Source organism: Lepidochelys olivacea (genome assembly GCF_965140295.1).
Source record: "Lepidochelys olivacea isolate rLepOli2 genome assembly, chromosome: 24".
NCBI classification, from domain to species: Eukaryota; Metazoa; Chordata; order Testudines; family Cheloniidae; genus Lepidochelys; species Lepidochelys olivacea.
This window is the reverse complement of record NC_140434.1, coordinates 15,211,388-15,228,299: the sequence shown is the minus strand read 5'-3', so window position 1 is coordinate 15,228,299 and position 16,912 is coordinate 15,211,388. Positions and strand designations below refer to the sequence as shown.

Below are 16,912 nucleotides of genomic sequence, written 5' to 3'. Positions count from 1 at the left end.
GCGCCCCCCCAGCCCTGCCGCTGCCCCTCACTCCCGACCCGCAGCCCCCCCCCCCAGCCCAGCCGGTGCCCCTCACTCCCGACCCGCAGCCCCCCCCGAGCCCAGCCGGTGCCCCTCACTCCCGACCTGCAGCCCCTGCCAGCCCAGCGCCCCCCCAGCCCGGCCGCTGCCCCTCACTCCCGACCCGCAGCCCCCCCCAGCCCGGCCGCTGCCCCTTACTCCCGACCCACAGCCCCCCCCCAGCCCGGCCGCTGCCCCTCACTCCCGACCCGCAGCCCCCCCTCCCAGCCCTGCCGCTGCCCCTCACTCCCGACCCGCAGCCCGCCCCCCCAGCCCGGCCGCTGCCCCCCCCCAGCCCGGCCGCTGCCCCTCACTCCCGACCCGCAGCCCCCCCCCCAGCCCAGCCGGTGCCCCTCACTCCCGACCTGCAGCCCCGCCCCCCCCCAGCCCAGCCGGTGCCCCTCACTCCCGACCTGCAGCCCCTGCCAGCCCAGCGCCCCCTCAGCCCAGCCGGTGCCCCTCACTCCCGACCCGCAGCCCCTGCCAGCCCAGCCCCCCACCCCAGCCCGGCCGCTGCCCCTCACTCCCGACCCGCAGCCCCTGCCAGCCCAGCGCCCCCCCGCCCCTGCCGGTGCCCCTCACTCCAGACCCGCAGCCCCGCCCCCCCAGCCCAGCCGGTGCCCCTCACTCCCGACCCGCAGCCCCGCCCCCCACAGCCCTACCCCCCACCCCCCCAGCTCTGCCGGTGCCCCTCACTCCCGACCCACAGCCCCTGCCAGCCCAGCACCCCCACCCCCGCCAGTGCCCCTCACTCCCGACCCGCAGCCCCCCCCCCCCAGCACTACCCCCCACCCCCCCAGCTCTGCCGGTGCCCCTCACTCCCGACCCACAGCCCCTGCCAGCCCAGCACCCCCACCCCCGCCAGTGCCCCTCACTCCCGACCCGCAGCCCCCCCCCAGCCCAGCCGGTGCCCCTCACTCCCGACCCGCAGCCCCCCCCCAGCCCAGCCGGTGCCCCTCACTCCCGACCTGCAGCCCCTGCCAGCCCAGCGCCCCCCCAGCCCGGCCGCTGCCCCTCACTCCCGACCCACAGCCCCCCCCCCAGCCTGGCCGCTGCCCCTCACTCCCGACCCGCAGCCCCCCCTCCCAGCCCGGCCGCTGCCCCTCACTCCCGACCCGCAGCCCCCCCCCAGCCCAGCCGGTGCCCCTCACTCCCGACCCGCAGCCCCCCCCCAGCCCGGCCGGTGCCCCTCACTCCCGACCCGCAGCCCCTGCCAGCCCAGCGCCCCCCCACCCCCGCCAGTGCCCCTCAGTCCCGACCCGCAGCCCCGCCCCCCCCAGCCCAGCCGGTGCCCCCCCCAGCCCAGCCGGTGCCCTTCACTCCCGACCTGCAGCCCCTGCCAGCCCAGCGCCCCCCCAGCCCTGCCGCTGCCCCTCACTCCCGACCCGCAGCCCCGCCCCCCCAGCTCTGCGGGTGCCCCTCACTCCCGACCCGCAGCCCCTGCCAGCCCAGCCCCCCACCCTCCCCAGCCCGGCCGCTGCCCCTCACTCCCGACCCGCAGCCCCGCCCCCCCCAGCCCTACCCCCCACCCCCCCAGCTCTGCCGGTGCCCCTCACTCCCGACCCACATCCCTGCCAGCCCAGCACCCCCACCCCCGCCAGTGCCCCTCACTCCCGATCCGCAGCCCCTGCCAGCCCTGCCCCCCCAGCTCTGCCGGTGCCCCTCACTCCCGACCCACAGCCCCTGCCAGCCCAGCCCTGTCCCCCACCCCCAGTCCTGCCAGTGCCCCTCACTCCTGACCCGCAACCCCCTGCCCGCGCAGCCCCGCGGATCCATTACGTTCCTGGCCCGGAGGCTGAGGAAAGGCAACAGCCGCCGGTTGTGCCAGGGCAGCCGCAGCTCTCCCCCAGCTGTCCGTAAGCGCTGCCCGCATTTTTTATGTTACTCCTGATTTACGCCAGAGTGAGTGAGGGGGAATCGGCCCCATTGACACCCATGGAGTTACTCCTGATTTACCCCAGAGAGGGGACTCCCTCCCAAGTGACTCCTGATTTACACTGGGGCCAAGAGGGAGGCTGGTTCTACGGCGGGTGGGCCAGCTCACCAGCCGGGACAAACCACTAAGACTCGGGCCTGTGGTTTTGCTCGGTTCCCGGCTGCCAGCCCCACCGGCTGGGCTCTGCCGGGCTCGTTAACCAGCCCGGGGCAAAGCCTGCCCGTGCGTGAGCTGCTCAGTTCAGTGGGCGACGCCGGGAGGATTCTGGCCCGGGCCCTCTCCCGTTCCCGGCTGCTGCTCCGTGATCAGGGCCATGGAGACCTCAGCCGCAGCAGCCGCCAACTGGAAAGACTTGTAGGTCGGTGCCAGAGCCCGGAGCACCTCCTCCAGATGCCCGGCGGCTGCTGCCAGGGCATTCCTAGCCCAGCGCCCCGTGAGGGCATCGGGCAGGTAGTCGCCCAGGCTCTGCATCACGCCAGTCCCGGAGAAGGGGCCGTTCTTGGGGGGCCCTGCAGCCGTTTCCCCAGCTGGGCCCCCAGGGGCGACACAAGCAGACACAGCCCTGGCGATCTCCTCACTGCTCCGGCGCAGGGCGTCCATCGGCAGGCGCAGCACCGGGGAGGCCTCCGCCTCCCGCAGAGCCGCCTCCAGCCGCTCGGGGAGGCCGGCGTTCCGCAGCAGCACGGCCACCACGGGGCCACCCACACTGCCGAAGATCCCCAGGGTGGCCTGGTGGAAGTTCCGGACGATGGCCCCCTTCTCCTGCAGCGAGGTGTGGGGGGAGGCCATGCGGGCGTACAGGTCCCGGCTGGTGTTCTTCTGCACATGTCTGTCAGTCTGCTCCGCCGTGGCGTGCATCTCCTGCGCTGCCCGCAGCAGGTGCTCCAGGTTCTCCCCCACGTCGACGTCGCCCCCCACCGGTTCCAGGGACACGCTGGTGTCAAGGTGCTGGGTGAGGATGCGGAGCAGCATGCGGGTGGCCGAGATGCATCCTTGCAGGGAGTCGAGCAGCGACTGGCTGGCGCGCACGAGCCTCTCCCTTTCGCTCTCTGTGCCGGAGAACAGGGAGAGCATCGCGGGGCTGGGAAACAAAGCACAGAGCGTGGGTGAAGGGGCAAAAGTAGTTCCCCACCTGGATCCCCAGTGCAAGGAGAAGGGAGCGTGCAATGGAATTGAGAGGCAGACCCTTGGAAATGGAAGAGAGGGAATGTTGCTTTATATAATCCCAGAATTTATCTGTGGAACTCACTGCCACATGATCTTGCTGAGGCCAAGAGCCCAGCAAGACCCAGAAAAGGGACCTGATATTTATATGGCTAAAGCAGAGAGCCAGAATGACATTAGAGAAGAATTTTCTTTTTAAGTTTGGAAAGATTAAACACTCTCATGCTCCAGGGCATGAACTCACCTCTAACTAGTGGCTGTCAGGAAGGAACTGTCCCTGAGTCAGACTCTCTCTAACCTGCTACTATGGGGTTCTCTGAACCCTCTGGTACTGTCACTATCAGAGGCAGGACACAGCGCAAAGGGCCTCTGGGCTGAGCCTGTCTGGCCAGTTCGATGGCCCTATTTATACATTAAAAAATGTTGTCCCACTGCTCTTCCTGATTTCAATGCACTGAAAGCGCCCAGGCAAAGCCAGGACGGTCCCAGGCCTCATAAGAAAGCTGGCAGCTTTTGTGTCTCCAGCTTAGGCATGTTTTGAGCACGTTTCAGCGCAGAGAGAGGAAAGAACAAAGCACCACAAACTTGCCACAGCGTGTTCTTTCCTGCCTCTCGAAAGCAGTGGGGGCGATTCCCAAAGCACCCAGCAGCGTTGCCTTCGCTACTGAAAGAAGGGCCCCAACCTTCAGAGGTATTTCAGCTCCTAACTCCCTTTGGAACTGACAGAAATCGGGAGCCGAAATCCCTTGAACCTGACAGCCGCGCAGGGCGAGTTCGGTGCAGGGGAGCCAAGGGCATCTCTTGTATCTTCATTTTTCAGAGTAGCAGCCGTGTTAGTCTGTATTCGCAAAAAGAAAAGGAGGACTTGTGGCACCTTAGAGACTAACCAATTTATTTGAGCATGAGCTTTCGTGAGCTACAGCTCACTTCATCGGATGCATACTGTGGAAACTGCAGCAGACTTTATATACACACAGAGAATATGAAACAATGTTGGATCATATTAAAGAAGTTCTGTATTAAAATCACAAATGAGTTTGATTCCCCAGAGTTTAAATTCCAGGGTATTACTAATTAAGAGGTCTCTTGGTTTTTGGTACTGTTTCTCTCCCTCTATGTGTGAAACTTGCAAGCTGCTAATTGTGTTAGTATATTCTAAGACAGAGTCTGTTCTCAAAGCAATTCACAGAGAGAGACTCAAAGCAATACGCTAACAACAGAAACAGCACCCAGAGACTCCCCGCCCTTTTGTTGTATTAACAATTGTGATTAAAATAGAGATAGAGGATGCATGTGGATGGATGCTTGGTGTGGATAATAACTGAATGATCAGGGAGGTGCCAGCCTAAGAATCCAGTGTCCATCGGCTGAAGAAGGCGTCAAGTGGAAATAACCAGACGACCCCCCCACCCCGGAGGGCAGACTGGAATCCACCCAACAGCCTCAAGAATGGGAGAACCAAAGAACAAGATAACATCTTGGAGCCGTCAGGAATGTGCTATCTGCTGATTGATTCAGCAACAGCATGATGAAGCAATTCCCATAGACTGGCATAGGAAGAAATTCCTATAAAAATAGACTCTAAAAAGTGAGAACTTTGGGGTCTGATTCTGCAAACCAACTTCCAGGAGCATCAGATGAGCATCTGACAAGGCCCTGCTCCCTCCTCATGTCCAGGCCACCTGGCCAGTGGCTTGGCATGAGCAACTCTAAGGCTGGTAACTATGATAACAACCTTGCAGAACCTGTGTGTGTGGGTGTGTATGTGTGTGTGTTTGTATGAATGAATGTGAGAATAAATATGAGATTGAATGGAATGTTATAGCTATAACTAACTGCTTACTATGATTCTTTCTGTATTCACAATAAATGTGGTATTTTGCCTTTTTCCCTTTAATAAGATCCTGCTGGTTTTTATTTTATTGGTACAACAACAATACCTCCTCCCACCCCACTGTCCTGCTGGTAATAGCTTATCTAAAGTGATCATCAGGTTGGGCCATTTCCAGCACAAATCCAGGTTTTCTCACCCGCCACCCCCCCCACACAAATTCACTCTCCTGCTGGTAATAGCCCATCCAAAGTGACAACTCTTTACACAATGTGCATGACAATCAAGTTGGGCCATTTCCTGCACAAATCCAGGTTCTCTCACCCCCTCACCCCCCTCCCAAAAACCACACACACAAACTCACTCTCCTGCTGGTAATAGCTCATCCAAAGTGACCACTCTCCATTCATTCTCTCTTCATTGTGACAGTTCTGGCTTCCGGCGCCCGGAGTCTCAGGAGGATGGGGAACTTCTGGCTACCCGGGCTTGTGGCCCCACCAGCGTGGAGAATCGCAGGGCAGGGCAGGCCCTGGAGCCCGAGACGCCAGGAAGCTACTAGGCCTGGCCCCACCTGGATTCTTTGTTAAAATCTCCTGGTTTTCAGCTGCTCTCATGATTGTTCCTTAACCTCAGGCAGCGAGGGGCTGCCCAGAGCCAGGGAAGGAGCTGGAGCCGGCCCCACTATATCCAGGAGTCCAGTGGGTCCAGCACTGGGCCGGGAGTCAGAGCGGCCGGGTCCTCTTGCCAGTTCTGTCATATGGACGTTGGGGAAACCCCCTCCTTTCTCTGCTGACCCGCCCGGCCTTTGTCTGTCTTCTCTCTTTGCACTGCGAGTGATTCAGGACAGGACTGTCTCTCGCTGTGTCTGGGCAGCACCTGGGGCCCTGATGCCAGCTGGGGCAGGGACTGCCTCTTGCTGTTGATGAAGAATCGGGAATCTCAGATCTGCTTGTGCATAGATTTTTTTCTTTAAATAAAAGAGCGCGGTTAATTAAAGAATCCTGGCTGTCCCACAGTCCCTCATTCCCAGGTGCAAGGTGCCTCCTTCCCAAGGTGACTGCCCCGCCCGGCAGAGGCCAGCGGTAGTGACGGTGAGGTACAGGGGCACTGCTGGGCTAGAGGGGGGTGCAGAGTGTGTCAGTGAGTTACCCACTTCGTGGCTGCTGTGGGCCCCGAGAGAGCGACGCTGCGAACCGGAGGCCGTGCGTCATTGGGGTGAAGCCCGGGGAAAAGTCATGTCGAAATGACAGGGGAGTCTCTGGTACGTCGATACTGGAATAAAAGCCCCGTGGAACGGCTGGCGTCTGATCTGACTCAGGCTGGGGGGCTAAAAATTGCTGTGTAGACATCTGGGCTCAGGCTGGAGCCCGGGCCCTGGGACCGTCCCTCCGGGCACAGTCCCCGCACTTGGGCTCCAGTCCAAGCCTGCACGTCTACACGGCGAGTTTGCAGCCCGGCAGGCCAGCCGCGAGTGTTTAATTGCAGTGCAGACATATCCCCAAGGGCCTGCATTGCACCCAGGGGGCCGGCAGCGGGTCCCAGCTCTCGGCAGGGCTGCACCCGGAGCGGGTCCCCCATCCGCACAGCCAGGCAGGGACATGAGCCGGACCGTTCTGCACCAGCCCAACAAGATCATTTTGGAAACGTCTATCAGCATTTCTCAAACTGGGGGGGCGTGAGATCTAGGGGTACCATATTTCGAGGACACTGCCGTATGCCTTGGACAGGACGAGCTTTCCCTTTCATTACAGCTCAGCAGCAGTAGGGACGTAGGAGGACCCAGTTTACACCCAGGCCAGAGAGAGATGAGGACAGAGCTGAAGCCCATGCAGGCTCCTACCAGCCCAATGATTTGCTGTCACTTTGGGGGCATGGTGGGGTTGTCACAGCCTGAAATATTTTCAAAGGGGGCCCAGCCATAAACGTTTGAGACCCCCCTGCTGGAAGCAGGTTCTTGTGGCTAAGCTCGCAATGTGCTGGCATCTGCTCAGCTTGTCCGTAATCTTTGTAATGGGAGCTAAAGTGGGGTACAAACCCTCAGAGGTACCCGGCCATCCCATTAGAGGCCTGGGCCTGTGTCCTGGTTTGAGGAATGGGCCAATCTCTGGTTACCTTCACCTGGGCTGGCTCTGGCTTTAGGCAGCTGCTTTCCACCATGTGGCCCAGGTACGACACCTCTGCCACCCTCATCTTACCCCTTCTGGCCTCTATCATCCGTCCTGCATCCTGGAGGCCTCCCAGACCCCTCTTCACTGGGACACACGGTTCTCCCAGGTCGGGCTGAAGGCACAGATATCATGAACATACACCGGGCACAGTCCTGCACCCCCCTCAGTAACTGATCCCCTGGCACTGGGGGGTGGCAGGCGCCCCTTTGAGGCCGAAAGGAAGGATCTGGAACTCAGAACCCTCTGGGGTGATGGGAGCAGATTTCAACCTGGCAACTGGGTCCAAAGGCACCTGCCAGTAGCCCCTGGTGAGATTCACAGTAATGAGGTAACGCCTGCCCACTTGTCCAGGATTTTGTTAATCCTGGGTATGGGGCAGGCATCAAACGCGGTGACAGTATTGAGCTTCCAATAGTGCACACCAGGTCTGATCAACCCGTTTTACTTGGGGTCCAGCCCCATGGGTGAGTCCCAGGGGCTGGAGGATGGCTGGATCACCCCTAACTCCAGCATGTCACTGACCTCTCTTCCGGATCCCGGGCTGTCTTCCCGGTGACTCTGAACGGGGAACACCTCCCCCCGCTCCCCGGGACAGCGAGATTAGTGAGCCCAGGCCAGCTGGCGCCCAGTGGGTACAAACGCAGCCCCTCTGATCTCAGCTGGAGGGCAGGGGTTAGCTGGTCAGAGAGGGGAAGTTATCTGAGCAGGAGGTTGGCTCCTGGTTTAGGAGAGAGATTCCCTTTCCCCTTCTCTTTTGCCTGTCCACACACACGGCCACTCCAACAGTCTCCCTGTCAAAGTACAGCTTCATTGTGTCAACATGGTACAATTGCCCAACTGGGCATCTCCAGGACATGACTCACCTCCTTCAGCTGGTTGCTGATTTCACAGGGCTCTCCCCAGGTGCTCTTCACACTGAGCTGAGACCCCTCTTCTGGTTTCCGATTAGGCACATTGTCGTACCAGCCCTTTTGCAGTTCCTGGGCCCTGGCTAGGCTCTTCCTGGCCAGATGGCATTTACCCAAGAGTTCTGAAAGAACTCAAATGTGAAATTGCGGAACTGTTAACTATGGTTTGTAACCTGTCCTTGTTACCGTTAAGTTTATCAATGAATTCCAAAACCTCCTCTCGTGACACTTCAATCTGTGACAGATCCTCAGATTTGTCACCTATAAAAGACGACTCAGGTTTGGGAATCTCCCTCACATCCTCAGCCGTGAAGACTGAAGCAAAGAATTCATCTAGTTTCTCCACAATGACTTTATTGTCTTTCAGTGCTCCTTTTGTATCTCGAGCCCAGCATAGCCCAGCATATGGGGCTGGCAGCCGGGAACCGCAGCAGATAAAGGGAACTGAGCAAAACCCCGGGCCCGAGTCTTACTGGTTTGTCTCGGCTGGTGTGCTGATCCAACAGCCTTAGAACCAGACGCTCTTCTTGGCCCCGGTGTAAATCAGGAGTAACTCGGGGAGGGGGATTCCCCTCTCTGGTGTAAATCAGGAGTAACTCCATGGGTGTCAATGGGGCCGATTCCCCCTCACTCACCCTGGTGTACATCACGAGTAACACAAAAAATACCATTTTCAGGAACAGTTTTTGGATTCAAATAAAACAAAAACATTTGAGGTTTTGGTTAAAAAGTGGGGAAAAAAGCAGCAGATATTCTCCTGCCACGTTTAAAAACCTGCAGCCTCCTGGTTTTTAACTGAAAAACAAAAACCTGAGCCACAAATGTTCTGGTAACAATTATTTTTCCTGGAAAATATATTTTGTGGGGGCCAGGGGGCATTTGATGAAGAAAAAAGTTCAGTTTCAAAACCCCTTTTTGGTTAAAAAAAAACAACCCAGGTCGCGGTTTGGGTTGAAAGTTTGTGGTTTGGGTTTTTTAAAAACTTCCTTTTTTTTAAAAAACAAAAAATAATGGAAAACCTTAAGCTGAATTTTCTTTTTTACTTCAAAACGGAGCCATCGGTCCCAGCTTTGGTTCCAGGGTTTTGTTATTTTTTTGCAAACTGCCTCGTTTCATGTGCAAACAGAGCCCAAATCCTCTGATATCGGGGTTTTGTCTTAGACAGGCAACAACCCTCACTCCCCCCCCCCGCCCCAAAGTGTCCCATTGTTCACACTCGCTCCCTGGTCCCCTACCTGCAAAGCAAAAATGCGACCCGCCAACTGCCCCGTTAAACCGACCCCCGGGTGCTCTTCAAAGAGCCCAGCTCCCTGTGTCAGGTGGGGGGCCCCGGGGCTGGGGATGTTATCGACTTACATTCATGGGCAGCGCCATGCTCACTGGGAGATGCCACCCGTTAGAATGCACACCCATTGGGAGATGCCAACTCTTAGAGTGCTTGGCCATTGGGTAGGGTGCTCTGCCGTTGGGTAGGGTGCTTGGCTGTTGGGGGAGACGCCACTGCTCTCATACGCTCCTTTCATCAACTGTGGGGGCCAAGAAGAGTTGATTGGGCACCAGCCATTGGGGATCCACCAAGCGACACGTCTAAACCTCACTCCTGTACCCAACGTGACCTCCACGCGATGGGAACGGTGCCGGGCAAAATGAGGACAACCCGCCAATAGCAGGTAGTTAGGCTGGGGAAGGAAGGACACTTTCTGTAGCCCAGAAACCCTGCTCCTGGCTGGGGCGGGGTTAAACGCAGGAGGTTGTCGGGAGAAGGACGAGGCAGGGAAGTATCGGTCCGGAGTCTGGACGCTGCACCATTAATGATTGGTGGTGGGGAAAAAGCATCACCCTTATTACCCACCAATGCCAGGAGATGCTATGGGACAGGCAAAATACCAGGTGCCCCAGTGATGGGCTGTAGAAAAATCCGTGATAGAAGGGTGAAAGGATGCATCTTTCTGAGATCAGCAATAAAATTTCCCCAAGTGCCTGTGTGAATTAGGAGACTAAACCCCCTAGGAAGCCAATGGGATTTAGAGTCCTAGATCACCGAGCAGTTTTGGCAAATGCTGCTCCTTGTCTGCGGAGGAAATATCCTTAAATTGTGTTTTAAGTCAGTTTAACGAAATCGGAGCAACCCCCCCTTGGATTTTGGTTTCAAAGTGGTGTCTTTGGGCTCCACTGAAGCTAATTCTCAGGGCCGGGTGGGTGGCAGAGGGGGATTTTCCATCCCATGGGAACGCCCCAGTGTTTCAAGGGTTGTTTTTGATCCTGAGCTGAGGCCCAAAAGTCCAAACCTCGAGGATTTCTGTGGCATGAAAAGTGGGAAAATTTTCAACCTGGAAACAAAACACCAGATGAGTCATTTACTCAACCCCAAGCTTTTTGGCTCGACTCGATGTGTCGTTTCCCCACCTTGGGGAGGCAGCGGGGCCTACTGGATAGTGCACCGTGATCGTGGGTGAGTCACAGCCCCCCTCTCTGCTTCAGTTTCCCCATCTGCACAATGAGGACAACGCAACAGATGGCCTTTGTAAGGTGCTTTGAGGTAGGCGTTTATTCAGGAAACTGAAAAATGGTGTCAAATCTGGTCTTTTCCCACAGGAAATTTTGATTTTGACTAAATTGCACAGTCCAAGGACAAAAGCCTTTTCATTGGAAAACGTCTGACCAACTCAAACTGTTCTCAGCTAAACTGGGCTCAGCTCCTTTTAACCCAAATGATCCCATCCTGTCGCACTGCCTGAACTGTGGCAGTTTAAATTCACGCCTTAGGTGAAATGAGTGACACTGTCTGTATAGTGCCTCCCGGCAAGCTGGAGCTTGGTCTTGTCAACCCAAAGTGTTAAAAAACCAGCATGAATCAGGCCCTAAGAAAGCACAAGTACAAATCTAAGCAAAGCTGGGCTCTGTCTGGCTTTTTAGTTCAGATTTTTGTGGGTTTTTCCGCCCATTTTTCTCCCTTTTTTTTTTTTAACCTTTCCTGCAGGGAAAAAATTTCATCTTCTGACCCGTTTATGCGTCTGATGTTTGCTGTTTATGAAAATTTGAATCTCGTGGACAGGGAACGGGGCGGGGGGCCTTTTCCCTCTAGTGAGCTCCGGTTCCGGTCCAGCACTCGGGCAGGGGTTGGGAGGAACAATTCCCAACTAACACCTTCCTTTTCATCTCCCCACCCACAGTGTCCTTCACGGAGAGCCAGGACCAGATGGTGCCAGGTCCCTGCAGTGCCATGGAAATGCTGGTCATTGTGCTTCTGCTGCGGGCCACAGGTACCAGCTGCCCCCATCTCCTCCCCACATGGGTTCCCTGCCCCCTATCCTCCTGGTGCTCCCTCCCCCATCTCCCCATGCCCCTCCCGCTTCCCCCGTGGTCCCTTCGCCACCGGTCCCCATGCCCCTCCATGGCTTTGTCTTCCAGCCGCCGCCCCAGGCGCGGAGATGCTGGTCTGGAGTCACCCCTGCGTGGCCCACTCCCAGCCCTGGCAGGCTGCCCTCTATGCCCCCCAGGGCTACAGCTGCGGGGGGGACCCTGATCAGCCCAGAGTGGGTGCTCACTGCGGCACACTGCCACACCGAGTAGGTCTGGGTGCGACAGCCCTCGGGCGGGGAACGAACCTGGGACCTCTGGATCTGACCGCAGGAGGCCATAGGGCTTGAGCTAAAAGAACTGCCTGTGTTCGGTAGGCTGCAATATTCATCAAGCCGCGTATGTGGTTATCCAGGGGTTAGAGAAGGGGGGCTGGGAGCCAGGACTCCTGGGTTCTATCCCTGGCTGGGGAGTAGGATCTAGTGGTTAGAGCAGGGGGGGCTGGGAGCCAGGACTTCTGGATTCTATCCCCAGCTCTGGAAGGGGAGTAGGATCTAGTGGTTAGAGCGGGGCGGGGGGGGAGGGGGGGCTGGGAGCCAGGACTCCTGGGTTCTATCCCCAGCTCTGGAAGGGGAGTGGGATCTAGTAGCTGGGGGGCTGAGATCTAGGGGTGATGACCCTGCAAGGATCCCTGAGGCCTGCTCTTTTGCCCCCAGCCTGACCCAGGTGCGCCTGGGGGCTCACGACCTGCGGCGACCCACCCAGGGCCAGCAGCTCAGGGGGGCCGATGCGACCTGTGCACCAAAACCAGTTGGGTGACCAGACATCCCAATAAAATTGGGACTGCCCTGATTAGCTGTTTGTCCCGTGTCCCGATATTGCGGCTTTGGTCACTCCGGTGGTTTTTTTTAATTTGTTTTGGCAACTGCGCTCCTGCCGCGTTTTTTTTTGCTTCCCCCCTGTGTCCCGATATTTTGTCCATTTCATCTGGTCACCCTGAAAAACAGTGACCTCCTGCTGCTCAAGCTGGCGCCCCCTGCTGCCATCAACGAGTATGTGCAGCCCCTGCCACGGGCCACGGCTGCGCCCCTCCCGGACGGTGCTGCCTGGTGTCGGGGTGGGGAACGACCGCCAGCCTTCCAGGTATGGGGCTAGTGCTGCGGGTGGGTGGGGGGATCGTTATCGGCTATCCAGGACCGATTATTGTTTATTGATGACGCCCGATCAGTTGTTCATGATTGAGGCTTGTACCAAGCGGGATTCTAAGTGATGAATTCATTAGCTATTCATTATCGATCTTCCAGTCTATTGATCATCAATTACTGGTTATTAATTGCCAGCTGCCCATTGCCTATGGTAATGACCATTATTATGAATGCAAAGTGATTAGTTACTATACGTCAGCCATCCACTGTTACCGACTCAGGTCAGTATTAATGAGACACTGTTAGGTATTGAATGTCACCCACACCGTGTCACTCACAGTGATTGTTATTAGAAACTATCACTATTAATTATGGCTGTTAACATACATATTAGTTATGGGCTATCAATTATCCATTATGTTGATTATATTAATTAGATACAATGTGCTCATAGGTAAAGCCATTGAAATTACCCATTAATAAATGGTAATTGGTTATCCACATATTGATTATTCTCAATTAGAAACAATTTGCTTTCAATTATGGTTGTTAATATTGCCTATTAGTTATCAACTAGCTATTGATCGTTATTAATTAGACACTTTTATATTAATTATGGTTGTTTATATTTCCCATGATCAAGTATCAATTTTATTGATCCCTATTAATTAGAAACTATAATTACTATGGCAATTATTACCTAATAATTATGGATTATTGATTATCCATTATATTGATCACTATTAATTATAAATTATTTGCTATTAATTGTGGATGTTAATATTCCCAATTAATTATTGAAGAGCAATTATCTATTACATTGGTCACTCTTAATTTGAAATAATTAGTTAATAATGACTGTCAATCAATTACTACCAATTTTATTGATCATTATTAATTTAGAAACTATTTGCTATTAATCATGGTTGCTAATGTGCCCATTCATTATCGGTTATTGATTATCCACTGTGTTGATCATTGTTAATTAGAAATAATTAATTATGACCAATCAATTACTATCAATTATACTGATCACTATTAATTACACAATTATTAGCTACTAATGACATATATTAATTAGTTCCTATTAATTATGTATTACATTGGTAAAGAGAGCATAGAGCATTTTAGTTTATATTTATTGATCGGCAATTGTCCATCACCAATGGCCAATTAACCCTTTCTTCTCTGCTTCCTCCCTGCAGTGACATTTTCCGACTTCCTACGTTGCACGGACATCAACACGGGCTCAGCAGTGTGTCAGACGGCATACCCTGCGGGCGTGACCGATAACATGTTATGTGCAGGGGTGAAGGAAGGAGGTGAGGACTCCTGCCAGGTGAGGTGGGGGGGTTCCCCAGGGGTGCCACTGAGGAGGGGGGCTTCTGGGATGTCTGGGGAGTTAAAAACGTTGACAAAAATATATACTTTCAGGTCAGCCCAAACAGAGATTTTCAAAATTCTCAGCCCCTTGAAAAGTCTAAATAAAATCATTTGGGGTCAATTCGGAGCATTTTTACACTTTTCTGAAATTTTTCATTCAACAGCGTGGAAGGGAATTTTGAAGCAAGGAATTTCGGTTCTTTGCTCCGAAAAGTTGGCCCATTCCATTTGGAAAATGTCAAAAGGAAACATTTGGATTGTTTTTGGCAATTGTTCCCCCCCCCCGCCCGAAATGAACAATCCAACGAAACCAGCACAGATTCACCAAATATTTTGGTGTCATTGAATCTTATTTTTTGCCAAAAAAAAAAAAAAATGTTGGTTGAAAAATCTTACCCAGCTCTGTCATTGACTCAGTAGGTGAGGAAGACACACCACTGAAATTCTCTGTCCTATCTTACACAGGAAGTCAGTTCAGATGATCACAATAGTCCCTTTTGGTCTTGGAAAAATCTCTGAAGGGGGAGGAGTTAAGGTGAAACATACAAGCGGGAGGAGTTAAGGTGAAATGCACAAGGGGATGAAGTAAGGGATTAAAATGAGACTAGAGTTATTTTAGATCACCATTGAGTAGGAATAGGCCATTAGGATGATTGTACCTCACACTTCAAGGTTGGGGGCAGTATTTTAGAAAGTAGCGAGTCTGGAAAGGACCCAGGACCAATGGCCCATGAGCTCCCTGGCTGATGTTGTGGCTAAGAGGGCGAGCACAACCCTGGACAAGTAGGAGCTGGGAAGTGGGGTCCCCTCTGGATATGGCATCAGGGAGACCATGACTGGAGACTGCGCCCAGCTCTGGTGGGGCCACATGTCAAACAGGACGTTGGGAAATTGGGGAGGGGTCAGAGAAACGTGGCAGAAACAATCAAAAGGCTGGAAAACCTGCCCGAGAGCTGGAGACTGAAGGAGCTCCATCTGTGGAGATTCTCCCACAGAAGTTTCAGAGGGGGCTTGATCCCAGTCTGTCAGCATCTCCCTGGAGAGCAGATTTCAGGGAGCAGAGGGCTCGTTAACCCAGCTGACAAGGGCAGAGCAAGAGCTGACAGCTCGGGGGGGGGGGGCGAAGTGAGACAAATCCAGGCTGGAAACAAGGGACAAATTTTCCCCATGGAGGGGAATTAACCCTTCGCATGACTGCCTCAGAGATGAGGCGGATTCACTAGACCTTAGAGTCTTCCCATCGAGATCGGGCATCTCTCTCTAAAAGCTCCTCTCTAGCTCAACCACCAGATGTGGGCTTGAAATCTACAAAGGGGCAGAGTTAAGGGTGTGCTAGCTCAATGCCCAGATCTGGGCCGCAGGCAGGGATCCCTGGGGGAGGTTTTCCAGCCTGGGGTAGGCAAGAGGGCAGGCTGAGTGGTGTAATGGACAATCCTGGCCCTAACTTCTCTGCTTCCCGCTGGGTTGTGTCTCTACAGGGTGACTCCGGGGGCCCTCTGGTCTGCGACAGAGAGCTCCAGGGCATCATTTCCTGGGGAGAGGTGGAGTGCGGCCTGCCCAACAAGCCTGGGGTCTACACCAGGGTCTGCAAATTCCTGGGCTGGATCTGCAGGACCATGCGGGAGAACTGACGATTGGACAGGGACCCCGTCACAATAAACCTGGGACAGCAGCCCGCTGCATCTTCTTCCCTAACAGTGGCATGGGGCTGCTGGGCTGGCAGCTGGGGAATCCAACCTGCTCTGCACACATCAGAGAGAGAGAGACATATGGGGAGAGATGGATGGATAGGGTGTATGGGGAGGGAGGGATGGAGAGATACATACAGGAGGTTATGGGGATGGATGGATGGATGGAGCGAGGGATGAATAGAAGGGGTGTATGGGGATGGATGGAGGGATAGATAGAAGGATAGAGGGGTGTGGATAGGGGTGGGTTTTGTGGAATTTCCATCACTGAAAATTGGAGATGAGAGATGCTCTTGTTCAAGTCCAGCTATTGGAAATCACTCTAGGCCATTCTCTGGGGTTAGACTGGATGGTCACAATGGGCCCTTGTGGTCTTAAATGGTATGAATCCATGGAGAGGGCAGAGTTAAGGGCAGACATACAAGAGGGTGGAGTTAAGGGTAGACACGCCTGGGGCGGAGTTATTGAGGGGATCAGCGAGAGGCAGGCCCTGGGGTTCTCTCTGGTGAGGCAGGGCTACATCTTTACCCCTACCCCAGCAGGCGACTGACACCTCCAAGAACCTCAGCAGGGCCCAGGTGTGCTCAGCGCACGCTGGGCTATGCAGAGGTTTGAAGACTATGAAGTCAAGGTGGCCGGGTGCTTCCTGACAGAGCATTTTTCCACCAGGAAACGCCGACTCCTTTGCCAGAAATGAGTGAATTTCGTTGAAATGGCATTTTGGGCTGGGCTGGGGTGTACAAAGGAAAAACAAATAGTCTTTTGCGAAGAGGTAGGCCTGTCCAGTGGTTAGTGCAACAGCCTGGGACTTAGCAAGCCTGGATTCAATTCCCTGCCGTGTCACACACTCCCTGGCTGACCTTAGGCCCAACTCCTTGCCTCAGTTTCCCCATCTGTACCAAGGGGACAAGAGCCCTGTCCCTCCTCTTGGGGGTGTCGTTAAAGAGAGTGAGGGGCTCAGCTGCTGTGGGAACGGGGGGCCAGAGAAGCACCTATGCTAGATCAACTGCTCTTGGTTCTGGTGCTGGCTGAAAGGCACTGCCCCATGGATGAGGGAGGAGAGATTTCCCCTCTGTTTGGGCAGACACAGCCTGGTCTGGCAGGGGAGGGGGTGAGAAAAGGAGGTGGGGCTCTTCTAAGCTCCACCCACTAAATAAGCTCCTCCCACCCGAGACATCATAGAGTCGAACTGTTCAAATTCACCAGGGTGCAGCTCTGGAGTCCAGGGTTGGCCTGGGCTAGGTGCGGGCTTGGAGAGCATGCCCCTCTCCCAGCGATGGGCTCAGGCTCTCTGCAGGCTCAGGCAGCATGGCAGGGTTGCTCACACTT

The 16,912-nt window shown here is 55.1% G+C and overlaps 1 protein-coding gene across 1 annotated transcript; it reads right to left on the bottom strand.

Annotated features, from left to right (window-relative positions):
• Positions 1–2,236: 2,236 nt before the first annotated feature.
• Positions 2,237–3,070, bottom strand: LOC311512439 (uncharacterized protein C12orf60-like; the record flags this gene model as incomplete). Its single annotated transcript, XM_084613646.1, has 1 exon — positions 2,237–3,070. The coding sequence occupies one exon, from the start codon at positions 3,068–3,070 to the stop codon at positions 2,237–2,239; it is 834 nt and encodes a 277-aa protein (XP_084469772.1).
• Between the last annotated feature and the right edge of the window lie 13,842 nt (positions 3,071–16,912).